The sequence below is a fragment of the Protopterus annectens genome, chromosome 7.part0, assembly GCF_019279795.1.
Source record: "Protopterus annectens isolate FY-2018-M chromosome 7.part0, PAN1.0, whole genome shotgun sequence".
Classification (NCBI taxonomy): Eukaryota; Metazoa; Chordata; order Ceratodontiformes; family Protopteridae; genus Protopterus; species Protopterus annectens.
Window position 1 is genome coordinate 757,802,099 of NC_056739.1, and position 14,652 is coordinate 757,816,750.

Consider the following 14,652-nt stretch of genomic DNA (forward strand, 5'->3'; position numbering starts at 1 on the left):
ACATTGTGGGCCCTTGCAGTGATGCAGGTACCTCAGTCCCTCACCCATAGGGTAGGGTTATTGCCACAAGATGCCCATGAGGACACAGAACAGCATCATGAATGCCTGTGTGAAAGTCCCCTGCACAGCTCTTGCCATCATTCATCTGGTGGGTTACTTCCCCTAATGCTACAGAATGAAGTAGCTCAAAATGAGTAGGGTAGGAAGGCATGGGGGCTAAAATGACTTAAAAATGCATTAACGTGCCATGAAAGAAATTACAAGCTTCATCCAAGGAGTGAAGTATGTTGTGTGGTGATTATGCTATACCTAAAATAAGCCTAAGTGATTGTTTATAGCAGATAGGGAGCAATGCTCACTGAGAGGCCATTTTTACTTGGGCTGAAGGAGGGTCTCTGTGTTCATCAGTGGCAGTGACTAACATTGAGCAGCTTCCCTGCCCCCCGTAGAGGTGGTTACTGACTTGAAACTGTAGTTTTATTTTCCCTTTTGGGTCTATTCCTGCTTCTTTCCAGCCCCTGCTATCAAGCACGCTTTAACGTGCTTTAGCGCGATTTAGCTCGGAGTTGCCACTAGAGCAGCATCGGGCAGCGCCGGTTAAACTCTTTCTGGCTCCAGAAAGTCTGTTCTTCAATTTTTCCCTTAGAACTGCTCTGTTAGGAACCTAAACAGTTTACACCTACACTACAAAGTGCAGCACTTGTTCCAAATAGCTTTTCTTCTCAAAAAGCTCAGCACTTGTCTTATAAGCATATCCCTTGTCTTATAAGCATTCTCTTTGCAGGTCAAGCACTCCTATATTATACAAATCTCTCACTAGCAAAACCCCCCTAGGAGTGCCCACTTCCCTGCTAAGCCCACTACTTTTCTGTCTCATACCAACTCATAATTCTTTCTAGCATGTCGAAGGGTCAGATGCTGGCGTCCTCTCCTGCCCATTTGGTGAATCTGGGAATTCTGAGACAATGTTACAATTGCCTCATGTACACGGACAACCATCTCCTCCTCCCATGTAACACTAACACTTGTGAGAGATGCAGCTATTTAGCCAGACTAGAGGCTGAGCTCTCTCAACTCAGGACTGGCAAGACCAGGCAGGAGGAGAAGGCAACTACACACACCACAATACCAGTCTCACATAACTCAACCACACCACTGAATCAAACACATAAACACACTAAGACATACTCGGAGGCTCTGAGTAAAATTTACCTAAACAGCAGAGGCCTCCAAAGCAGACACCTAAGCAACTGCAAACTCAATACACCACACAAACAACACATAAACAACAAAATCAGTGTACAAAGCAGTCACTGCCCTTAAGGCCAAATACAACACCAAACATACTTGTCATAGGTGACTCCATAGTCAGACACACTGACGTCCGCTCACCAGACTGAGTAAGGAGAAGGTCACAGTAAGCTGCCTGTCGGGCGCTAGAATCCGCCACATAACACAAGCACTCAGGTCTCTCAACAGCAGGTACAAGTCGACTCAGTCATTGTCCACGCTGGTGTCAACGACCTGAGACGCACCTCCTTGGACTACATGAAAAGAGACATAGAGAAGCTCTCTGATTATGTAGCCCAGGCAGGTATGACCCTGACCTTGAGCAGTATCCTACCTTCACCTAGAATGATGCCACAATACAGTGATAAGATGATCAGCTTTAATAATTGGCTTAAATTCTGGTGTCATTCAAAGGGGATCCAATGTCTGTCTGCCTGGGATGACATGCTGGACAAGCCACGCTGCTTCAAGGGACGGCTTGCACCTGTCACCCCTAGGCTTCCGGATATTGGCAAAGGCTCTTGCCACCCCATAGTGCCTTTTTAGGCAAGGCTCAAATTCTAAACCTACCACCCTAGAACACAAAAAGTAAAAACTAAGGGTAATGCTGCTCAATGCCAGAAGTCTCAATCTCAAGATGCACGCACTCGAGGCCCTTCTCAGTATGGAGAACATCGATGTCTGTGCTGTGACAGAAACCTGGTTCAAGGCTCCTGAGAGCACCCCAGCACTAGCAGGTTTCACCTCATATCATGCGTTCCGGCCCCAAAATCCGGACAACACCAAGAAAGGAGGGGTGTCCATATTCATAAAGGACACCCACACCTCAAGGTTGGTGGCTACGCACGATGCATCGGAGACCAGCCAGGTGCAATTAACCATAGGCAAGACTGCTCTGCAATTTGTAGCATGTTACAGGCCACCCTCTCAAACTCAGGAACCTCACATGGCCTTCCTGAAAACAATGGAGGGGATAAATGTATCTCCAAACACCATCATACTAGGTGACTTCAACTACCCTAATATAGACTGGGAACACTACTCAAGCCCAAACACTCTAGCCCAAAGGTTCCTGGAGTTCATAAACTCAAATGCCATGGAACAACTAGTCACCATCCCCACAAGAGGAGAAAACATACTTGATCTCATCATCACGAACATGGGATCACAATGTTCAACACCGGAAGTATACCCCTCACTGGTGAGATCAGATCATAAACTAATCTCGCTGGAGGTCCTCATCCGCCCCCACCTGAAACAAAAAGTCCACAGTAAAAAACTTCTCAAAAGCTTACTTCACACTTCTATTAACTATTGTTGTCTCCCTTAAGTGCCCTGAGCGAGTGGTAAACATTACTCAAACCACTGAATCACTTACAAATGCCTTCTACCAGCACCTACAGGACTGCATGGATCAGGCAATCCCAAACAAAACTAAGACTCTTTGTACCAAAGGCAAGCGTCCAGTCTGGTGGACCCCAGCCATAAACAAGCTCTACAACAAAAGGAGGAAGCTACTACAAGATAGAGCAAAATCCTTGAAAGGTAAGACACCTTTGATCATTATTAGTAAAAACTAAGAGCTCTCATAAAATCATCCAAGGCAAATTTTGAGAGAAAAATCGCCAAGGATTCAAAAGACAATCATAAGGCCTTCTTTAGCTATGTTAGAAACCTAGGAGGAAACTCCCAGATATGCTCAGAATTAGTTCAAAATGATGTGAAGATTACTGAACCTACACACATTGCCAACATACTGGCTGACAGGTTCAGTGCAAACTTCTCCCCTCCCCCAAAAGGAGAGATATCTATACCAGAGGATTGTAGCCCCCAAACATCTCCAACGCCCAGGTGAGAACTGCTCTCTCCAAAGCAAAAAACACAGCATCCATGGGACCGGACGGTGTCCCCGGCTGTGTGCTCCATGAACTCAATGAGGAAATAAACCCGCAGTTACGACAGCTGTTTAATCTTAGCCTCACCTCAGGATACGTACCCAAGGAGTGGCGCACGGCGACTGTGGTCCCACTTCACAAGGGCGGTGCCTCCACCGACCCTGGAAATTACCGTCCCATTAGCTTGACAAGCCTTATCTGCAAAGCCATGGAGAGGATCACAATGGAACTCGTAAATAAAGACATAGGGAACTTGCAGACTTTGGATCCAACCCAGTTTGGCTTTGTCAAAGGCAGATCATGCCTTTTAAAGTTGGTTGACTTTTTCGAGACAGTCACCAAGGCCATTGATGAGGGAAAGGCAGTCCATACAGCCTACCTTGACCTGGCAAAGGCCTTCGACACAATACCCCACTCAGGTATCATCAAAAAACTCATCAGCTTGAATGTAAACCCATACATCACAAGATGGGTTGCAAACTGGCTAAGTGACAGAACCTACAGGGTCAGAGTTGCTGGAGCCATGTCAGACTCAAAGCCTGTCACAAGTGGTGTCCCACAGGGCTCAGTCCTGGGTCCACTCTTGTTCGGCATCTACTTTTCTGAAGTACAAGCAAACACAGGAGGGTTATGGCTGACAAAGTTTGCAGATGACTGCAAACTGGGCCATAGTCGAAAACACATCTGACACAGATATCCTTCAGAAGGGCCTCACAGAAACGGATAACTGGTGCCAGAGCCATGGCCTAAAGTTAAATGCCAAGAAATGCATAGTCATACCCTTCGGGAAAAACAAGGTTACCCCTAGCTACCATATAGGTGGCAATCCACTGAGCACAGAAGAAGTCATCAGGGATCTGGGGACCCAGGTTGACAGTAGCCTTTCGTTTGACACTCATGTTGCTAAAGTAGTTAGGAAAACCTTCTACATTGCCCACCTGATCATGAAGGGATTCACATCTAGATCAAGGGAGGTCATCGCCCTGTACTCATCACTCATTAGACCTATGATTGAGTACAATGCCCCATTCGAATGTATCTGACCAGACACCTGCAGCAGCTGGAAAGGCCCCAAAAGTTCCTCACCAAAAGGATAAAAGGTCTCAAAATATGTCTTATGCTGCCCGACTGAAAGAACTCCAGCTCTATTCAGTCTCATACCGCTTGCTCAGAGGTGACCTGTGCCTGACATATAAGGCCATGTCAAACCCTGATTTGATGAATATGCTTCACCTCAAAAATCTAGATCCCTCAGAACCACAAGGGCGGGAGACTTAAACCTTGACACGGTTATTAATAGAACATGCTGGAGGGACAGATTCATCACCCAGAGACTCCCTATGCTGTGGAACAAAATCCCGGTACATGTGAGGCAGAGCACCTCGCTGGCCTTGTTCAAGAGGAATCTTGACCAATGGATGGGGGATCGCAGATATACCCCAGGGATTACTTCAGTGTCACTGCTTGACAGAGGCACAGCAAAATAATAGGCATAGTTTTATTCAAACTAAAGGGGTGGCGAAAGCCAAATAACTATGGGCTAGGCTTATAAATGCCCTTGGGCAGATAGCCTAGTATGAACCTATGAACCTATGACCCTATGAACATATCTGCAGCACCTATTTGGGCAGAAGTTGGGTATCCATTCTAGGATGTTGGCTTTCACTGAGTGTTATCAGTCCTGCTGAGAAGTGTTATGTCACTGAGAGTCTAACAGCATATCTGCAACACCTACCTGAGCAGATGTTGGGCATCCACTCTAAGATGTTGTCCTTCATTGAGTGTTTTCATTCCATTGACAAGTGTTATCACTCCTAGACAAAGAAGCTTGACATAGTCATGTGTAAACAAACCATATGAGGAGTCCTAATTAATATGTGTATCACCTAAGATGATAATTTCAGTTTATTTAGATGAAGATCCAGTCAAAGGTACTGGCTTAAAAAATCTGCTATTTATGGGGGTGATGTACTATTGGAGACACCCTGTTGTATTTTGCATTATCTGCAAATGAACTTGCTATTAAAGCATTCCATCCAGTGAGAGCAGAAAAATGAAACTGGTTTATGGATATAGAAAGGCTGTTTTTGTTAAACATAGCTGCTTCCATTACATTCTTGTCATCATAGTTTGTGCAGTTTTAAAGCCAGGCATTACAGTTTCAGCCTGAAATTACCAGTGAGTGTTACAAGGGGAATGGAGGCCCACAAGATGATGACGTTGCTCTGACTTGTTACAGATGCTTCACATTTCATGAATGAAAGCCTGGGAACACAGGCGCAAAACCAAAACCTGCTCAGCTAGACAGAAATTCCTAGAACTACGCAACAGAGTCAAAAAGCTAATAAAGGAGGACAAAATCCAATACTACCAGTCTGCCCTCAACTCCTCCAAACACAACCCCAAACAATTCTGGACCTCTATAAACTCCATCCTGCACCCAGGTAAAATCAATACCCCTACACCTAACATTCCTCACTCCTCAGAAAATATTGCTACCTCATTCAACACACACTTCACACAAACTGTACTATCACTAGCTAGACAACACAACCCCCCTCCCCTACACCTTCACCCAGTAATCTCCCCACACTCTTCTCATTTTCTCCCATTCCTACCTCCAACATAAGAAAACTCTTAACTAAACTTAAACCCACAAAATTAGCAGTAGACAACCTCCCAAGTGAATTCCTACAAATTGCAGCTGACGTTCTAGCCTACCCAGTATCCATCTTAATTAACCAATCTCTGTCAAAATGCTACATCCCTACACTATGGAAAATATCACACATCATTCCCCTTCATAAAGGCGGCCCCTCCATAGATCTAAGCAGCTACCGCCCCATAGCGATTCTATCTCCACTCTCCAAAATACTAGAGAGGTGCATTCACTCTCAAATCTCAGACTACCTCCTTACTAACAACCTCCTTTCTAATACTCAGCATGGTTTCCGACCAAACCATAGCACCACTACTGCCTTACTCTCTTTTACTAACACTGTCCTTCACCATAAAAACAATGGCCATCTCTCCTCTGCTACTTTCCTAGACCTATCTAAATCATTTGACATGGTCCCGCACAAACAACTCCTCTCTGTACTCGATAACCTATCCTTTTCTCAATCAGTCACCAACTGGTTTCAAAGTTACCTGTCTGACTGCCAGCAATCTGTTGTATGGCAAAATGACATATCTCCCCAACTACCTGTCTCTGTTGGTGTTCCCCAAGGATCCATCATTGGACCCCTACTCTTCCCTATTTTCACCAATAATCTAGCCTCTGCCACCAAACATGGCACACTCATACAATATGCAGATGACTCAACCATCATCTGCTCCGCCTAGTCCCTACCCGAACTGCAAAATATCACACAGCATGCCTTTTTCTCTGTTGAAACTTGGCTATCCGATGCCCAGTTAATACTCCTCAACCCAAACAAAACTAAACTAAACTCCTCATCTTCGTACCCACCAGACATACTCAAAACAACTCTCGCTTTAACATCACAGCAAAATACAATACCACTATCCACCCAACAGATCACACCAAATTGCTAGGAGTTGAAATAGACAACAATCTCAAATTTGACATTCACATATCCATGACCACAAACAAAGTTCACCAAAAACTAGGAGCCTTTTACAGAAATAAGCAACTCCTCACCAAAGCAGCTAGGATTTCAGTTGCAAATTCGCACCTTATCTCCACACTACTTTATGCCTCTCCAATATATACCAACCTAAGGCAATGCGATCTAAATAAACTCGAGACCTGCTACAACAAAATCGCCAAATTTGCCACCGGAGCATCCTACCACAGTCACCACTCTTTCTCACTTACTGAACTAAGCTGTCTAGAACTCCCTCACCTCCTTCAATGGTATCAACTCACACTCGCCCACAAACTGGTTAACCATCCTCTAAAGGTCCCATCCCTCCAGTAACTACTCCAACCCTATCTCACCACCAGATCACTACAATCCAGTAACAAAAATCAATTACAGGTTACTAGAGCCAATAACACTGCTGGAAAAGCAGTATTCTCCAGTGCTATAGCCAAATTATGGAACACCCTCCCCCCACAATAACCTCTCTGCCATCATGCACACACTTCAAAGCTTTACTTAAAGCGCACCTAAATACATGCTGGCTATGCCCTTGTAACTCTCCCCTCTAACTTCTCCCCACTCCATCTACCCTCTACCTCTCTTCCCCCCCACAAACTACCTTTGATTATAGCAAGCTCTGATACGTCCATGCCTATCTGCTTATTATATGGCAGTAACTTCTTATTGTAACAATTGTTAATATCTGCTATGACTTTGTGGGTAGAACAGATGCTAGTTATCTACTGAATGTACTATGTTCTTCATCTGTAACTATGTTTGTAATATTTTAATTGCTAGGATTCTTCATCTGTAACTATGTCTGTAATATTTTAATTTGTGGAGCTTTTCTCCCCAGGCCTCAGCTGAAAACAGACCTGCGTCCAGTCGGACATTCCCGGTCAACAAATGTTGTTGTATCTTTCGGCTTTTCCCGGTTAGGGGTCGCCACAGTGGAACTCCAGTCTGCTAATGATTGGCAGTTATTTTTTACATACAGAGTTGCCAGCCCTGACGCACAACCTTCAACGAAGGTATGCCCATTCACGCATGTCTTCACACAGAAGACGCTTTAGCTGAGAATCGAACAGGACAACGTCTTACTGTGAGGTGACAACGCTACTGCAGCACCACTACTGCAGTTCCGGTCAACAAATGTAAATCAATAAATAAATAATGAATGACTTTGAGGCCAGATTCTTAGCTGAGATTACAAGATGAGAAGTGAATGTTTCCAAAATTGATGTGACAAGAAGTAATGCTGAAATTAGCAATAACTTTAGGTTTGGATAAGGCTGGACGTGGGCTACGATGAATGCCTATTGGCATGAGTCGTTTAATGATAAAGGAGGAAGTTAAAAGGCAGCTGCCTGTGGAATTGTGGCTAGAGGCATTATTTGAAATGTTCCACTTTTATTCAAATTAGTTGCTTTTAGAATGGTGACAAGCAGAAGTGTGATAAGATATTTAAAACCTTTGCTTAATGGGTAGCAAAATCAGTGATCTCTGTAGCAAAGAGCTTCTGCCTTGCAGGCTTAATTTGAATTACACAGTTAAAGGTTTCCATTTTGTGTCATTTTGGGGAAGAGTCACTTGTTCCTTATTCCTCATTTTTATTGAAAGTAGTGGCTTTTCCACAACACACACACACACACACACACACACACACACACACACACACACACACACACACACACACACACACACACACACACACACTTACACAGACAAAAAAAATCTGTATTCCTCAGAACAGACGGACTAAAGTGAGAACATTGTGAATATACAACCAGTTGGAGGTTGATGTACCTCAGACTATTCCCAGCTTCTTCAAGGTACAACAGTCATAGAGTTTGCTTAGTAGCAGTGATGTGGTGGTGCAAACACCAGGTCAAGGGGCACAGGGTGCTATGCTAAATCTTTTAATACATTACAACAAGTTTTAAGAGTCACTATAATATTACTGCAGTCTTACTTCTGATAGGTTGAGAAAAATTTGCTAAAATGGACTGTAGATAGAATAGTCTTTGGGAATTTCTAAAAAACCTGATTACAGACATTGAAATTAGGAAGAACAGGTGAAACAAATTAAAAAATCATCATAAAAAGGAGAGTTTCAAGAGAAAGCCATGCCACCACCCTTACTTAGGTCTTCCAAAGGAAGGAGAAGAGAAAATAATTAATAAGTAAAATAAATAAAGAAAGGGATAAAACCAAGGAAAAAAGAAAAGAACACATTGCCTGTAGGAAAGTAAGAAGAGCAGGAGAAGCTGAAAATTGTTCAGATCCAAGAAAAAAGGGTCCATCATCCCTCTCACCTGTAGCTAGTAAGAATGAACTGCTGAACAGGGTTTTCCTAAGAAGAATACTGAAGGCTAAGCAGTATGTTTTATGTTTTGTTTCGAACTGTGCTTAATGAACTTTAGACCCTGGATGATGCTAGCAGTTTATTTTGATAGTTTTACGTTATTCAGAGCTTTATTGCCCTGCGGATATGTACTGTATGAGCTGATGAGGTGATTATTAGAAATCTAGACAACTACTAAGCAATGATTAATTGTTTTTTTTTTTGTTTTTTTTCTAGAGCAGAAGTAACATTGGGAAACATCATCAAAAAAAGGGGGTGGAGGTAAGTTCAGCATTGTTACATGTGTTTTTTGTGTTCTGTAATGTTGTCATGTGACCGTTCCATGTTCTGCAGCATTGCCACCTGGTAATATGGCATTTTACAACATTGTCATGTGGTAGTTTCATGTTCTGAAGCATTGCCATCTGGTAATATGACATTGTACAGCATTGTCATGTGACAGAATTACTTTCTTCAGCATTGCCATATGATATTCTCACACTGAAGGATTGCCATGTGACAAGTTGCATTATGAAGCATTGTCATGTGTTAATCTCAGATTCTACAGTATTACTATGCAGTAGTCTTAATCTGTTTTTATTGTCATGTTATAATCTCACATTGTGCGATATTGTCACACAGCAATCTCACATTATACAGGATTATAATCTAAGGGCATCACATTATGCAATATCATGGGATCATCTGACATTGTGTAGCATTGTTGTGTGATAATATCATGTTGTAAACTATTGTTGTGAGGCATACTCGCATTATATGGCATTGTCATACAATATTCTCAAACACTTTTGCATTTTCATGTGATAATTTCATATTATATACCATTGTTTTACAGCAATCTCATAGTGAGCAGTATTGTCATGTGATAATTTCATGTTATGCAGCAGTGTCATGATAATCTCATATTGTGCAGAGTTGCTATGTGAAAAAATGAAGTTATACAACATTGTCTTCTGATATTTTTACACTGTGCAAAGCTGCCTTGTGTAGTCTCATGTTATGCAGTACAGTTATGTAGTAATTTCATTTTGTACAGCATGTTCATGTGATACTCATCCATTATACAGCATTGTCATGTGATAGTCTCATAGACACATTACATTGCACATTCATGTTGGCAGAAGAAGACTCAGCTGCCCACTGCTCTGCCTGTGTAATGCAGTTAGCTTTGTGTAGCATCATGCTGCTATGATGGCTAACCCTTCGACCTCTCCACTGTTCCATGGCTTCTTTGAAAGCTTCACTGAATTTATAGGCCTAGTCCTCTAGCAATATATTTCAGCTGTCAATGAAAGTACTGCCCTAAGCCTAGCAGTTGAGTCCTTTCCCCCATCATAAGCATTTCTCTTCAGGAGACTCTCCTTGCCTCCTAACTGATTAATGTACCCCTACCACACTTTTCATTTTATCCCTTCCCTCCTTAACAGTGTACAAATCCCCTGTTTTTTTGCACTCCATCCCCTCCTGTCTGATCCTTCTTGTGATTTTCCATTCATTCCCTTGCTAATTTTCACAAAAAGGATCCAGAACTGTGACCAGCATCCCAGATATGCCCTAAACACTAGATTGTAAAATGTTAATATCTCCTTTCTTCATGACTCACTTTACCTCTGAATGCATTTCAGTATTTTATCTCCTCCTGTGTTTTGAGTCCAGCAGTTCACTTGTACTCTGTTCAGAACATAAAGACCTTTCTTCTGCTCAGTGGGAGTAATAGCGGAGTTTAATTTCTATGGTTCATAGGCTGTGGGTGTAAGACTTTACACTTTGCATCACTGAAGCTCATCTGCCATTTTGTTAGCCCACTCACTCCATCTGTTGAGGCTTGTATGCTGTTCCTCCCCCAATTCTAACTTCTACCTTCAGTTTTAGTATTATTCATGAATAATTTAGTTTTGCATATATTTCATATTATGATATTAGACACAAACATCTCACAGAATAACAGGCCAAAGACTCGCCCCTACATGATTCCATGAGTCACTTCTGTAAACCATTCTTGGTCGACTCACTGTCATACCATTTCCATCCCAAAGTTTGTTTAATGTCATTTACTGTCATACTGTCTCCATCCCAAAATGTGTTTAATGTCATTCAAGTAATACTGTCTTCATCTCAAGGTGAAGTTAATGTCATATTTATGAACTGCAGCTTGTGACTATTATAACTACTGATTTTTTTTAAACTTATTATATCTATCCATTTATTTCAATGCATATGTATAGGTTCACACTGTATGATCTGAAGTTGAATTTTTACCTAGTTAATATGTTATTCTTCTATATTAGAATAACTTTAACTGCAACCATCTTATGCCAATGTAGAACTTTTCTCCCCAGTCCTCTGCAGAAAATGGGATATTATCGCAGTCAGACTCTCCAGGTAAACAAATATCAAATAAATAAATACAAACTTTCTGAACCTATATACCACACAAAATAAAGCTAAATGCCTTACTAAAATTTATAACATATCCATTAGGTGAGTCCATCATAAAGCTCAGCAGCCCTGGATCAATAAGCTACTGCCTGGCCAGCATCCAATTGACCAGCTTGGGTTACCTAGGATAGCTCTTTTGAGCAAAAAACTGCACGTAAAACCAACCAACCAAGAGATTCAAACTGTTGGCGCAGTAGTTCTTTCATATCATTCTGCTGGAAACAGCTATGGCTTGCAGTTTTACGTAGTCAAAAGAGAAGTACAGTCACTGTTAGGCCTCAAAGACAGTATGAGAATGGGACTGATTTCAATTAATAAAGATATAAGTATGAATAACAGTGATAGTTTTACACCGTGTATTTTTAGTGAATATGTTGATATTTTCAAAGAAGAGCTTGGTAAACTTCCAGTCACATATTCCATGAAGTTAAATCATGAAGTAAGTCCATTTGTTAGACCAGCATGGAAGATTCCAGTAGCAATGCAGAATAAAATAAAAACAAAACTATAAAAATGGTGAATTTAAGTGTCCTTTCTCTAGTAGAAGAACCAACTGAATGGGTATCCTCCATGCTCGTAGCTCATAAGAAAAGTTCAGATGATATTGGAATATGTATTGATCCAAGAGACTTGAAGAAAGCACTTAAGCATCCTCATCATCCGATGTGTACAGTAGAAGATGTAGCCACTCTCAAGTAAAATTCCACTGTTTTCTCCATCTTAGATTCAAAAAGCTCTTTTCAGCAAATTTTGCTTAATCACAAATCTTCATTGTAAACTACATTCAGTACACCATTTGGTAGATATAGATTTTTACAAATATGATTTGGAATCAACTCTTTCAGTGAAAATTTTCAATGTGCCATGAAACAGATATTTACTGGTTATCCATGTGCTGTTACAGTAGATTACAGTTTTGTTGGAGGCAATGGTGAAGACGAACATGATAGAAATCTCAGGAATGTTCTAGACCATGCACATGAAGTAAATCTTAAACTGAATTTTCAGAAATGTAAATTCAAACTGAAAGAAGTTACCTGTGTGGGACAATTGTTTACAAGTTCTGGCTTACAACCCAATCCACCTGAGCAAGCATCAATTCTTGAGATGCCAGTTCCAGAGAATGTCGCATCTTTACAACGTTTTCTAGGTATGGTGAGCTATTTAGAAGAGCTCATCACAGAGAGTGAGTTTTCTGCACCATTATGTGAGTTAACTCACAAAAATGTGAACTGGTTCTGGTTGTAACAACACCAAAGAGCATTTGATATTTTGAAGAAGAAAATTCAGTCCACCCACATTGAGATATTATGATGTTCACAAACCTGTAACTCTTTCTTGTAATACTTTAAAGTACGACCTTGGTGCAGCATATCTTCAAGAAAGCATACCAGTAGCCTATGCATCAAGAACTTTAACTCAAATAGAGATGTATTACGCACAAGCAGAGAAAGAACTTTTGGCAGTAATGTTTGGCGGAGAATTATATGTTTTTGTTAGTGTTATTCTCTGACTGAAATGTATGTACTATTACCCTAATTATCAAAAATGTTTTCTCATCACTATATTTTGTTTTTCTCTCTCCCTCTTTAACATATCCAGCTTCCCATTTTCCTGTCCTGCTCTACGATTAAGGATCTACCTGCCTGGAGAATAAGAACCCCCACAAATATTACTAGCTGCTCATCCTTAAAACTACAGAAACTTGCCATCCTAAAGTCAAAAACCCTGCTACCAAGGGAAGCAAGAAAGGACGTGTTTCCCAAACCTAGCAGTAAAGTTGTAGTTTTACTAACATAACTTCTGTGTGTGTTATATTAAACATATATACTAACTATTAAATACCATTAATTATAAAGTATTAAAACAAGTGACCTAGCCAGGATACCCAGCAGCCATACCCCCTCCACTCCTTAATAAACAAACCTTCCTGTCCCTCTGCTGCCTCCTACAACTGTTAACACAGCCTTCCCTATGTCTATAAAAGCTCCTATCTCTAGCTCAGCTGTAACATTATTTCCCAGTCCAGGTTGCTCCCTCTGCTAGGCTTGTTTCTCACACTCCTATATCTTCTCTCCCTCTTCGAATCTCGCAATACATATCTCTGCTGTTTAAGACTGCTCTTACATTCCCTAGTTATCCACCAATTTGCTTAATAACTGCACCCAGCTATTCCCCCTACTATCAGTAACACAGAATTTCCAGCTCTATACTTACCCTTTCCCTCCTGGTAGCAACCCAGCTATCAGTAGCTCACAGATTGTTCTCTCAGACCCTTCTTCCTTTACTTGTATCCCGCTCCGTTCACTCTGCAGGCTCACTCCGCTCCCCTACCCTGCCCCAATTCCCACCTGCCCCCACCACTCCTACATTTATTCTTCCCATCCCCCTCTCATCCTTCCTAAATAACCAATAGATACTTTTCCTCCTTACTCCACCCACTTACAGCCAGCCTACTTACTTACATTCACTCTATCCACTTCCCTAATCAATTACAGTCCCCTCCCCTTCTTACAATTCTAAGGAAATCTGTTCCTCTTCCTAAACCTTCACTCCTGTATAGCCTTTTCTCTGCTCCACAACTACATGTATTCTTTCTCCCCTTTGCACAAACATGCCTTCCATAATCCTCCACACCCACCTGGCCCCCTGCCTCCTTCTTTCACTAATTCCGTTATGCTATACCACCTCATTCTCCTCCAATGCCTGCTCAATTCTGCCTACAAAAATAACATCCATACACACCAAATTTTACCCTTACTCTTACTCTCACTTCCACTCTATCTCCCCTTCCCTCTTCCAGCCTAAGCCTCTACACGTGTTCCACACTAAAATCTTCTCCACCTTTGCTATAAAACAGACACATAAACTAATCTTAGATCTTCCTAAATTCTTAGTTTTCAAATACAAATGGCTCAAGATTAACTCCTTCAACAACCTAGTCTTAGCCGGTGATATCCACCCCAACCCCAGTCCCAATACCATTATTAATACCTCTTTTCCCCCCTGTACCTCCCACCCCCTAAAACTCTATATAAATCTTCACAATTAACGC

At 41.6% G+C, this 14,652-nt stretch overlaps 1 protein-coding gene across 5 annotated transcripts in view; it reads left to right on the top strand.

Moving 5' to 3' along the window:
• KCNAB3 (potassium voltage-gated channel subfamily A regulatory beta subunit 3) overlaps nt 1-14,652 on the top strand; it is a 1,202,467-nt gene that overhangs the window by 441,322 nt on the left and 746,493 nt on the right. For all 5 annotated transcript variants that reach the window (XM_044077289.1, XM_044077288.1, XM_044077291.1 and 2 more), the window contains one exon: nt 9,375-9,419. In XM_044077289.1, coding sequence (XP_043933224.1) covers nt 9,375-9,419 — 45 coding nt within the window. The remainder of the gene's footprint in view (nt 1-9,374; nt 9,420-14,652) is intronic.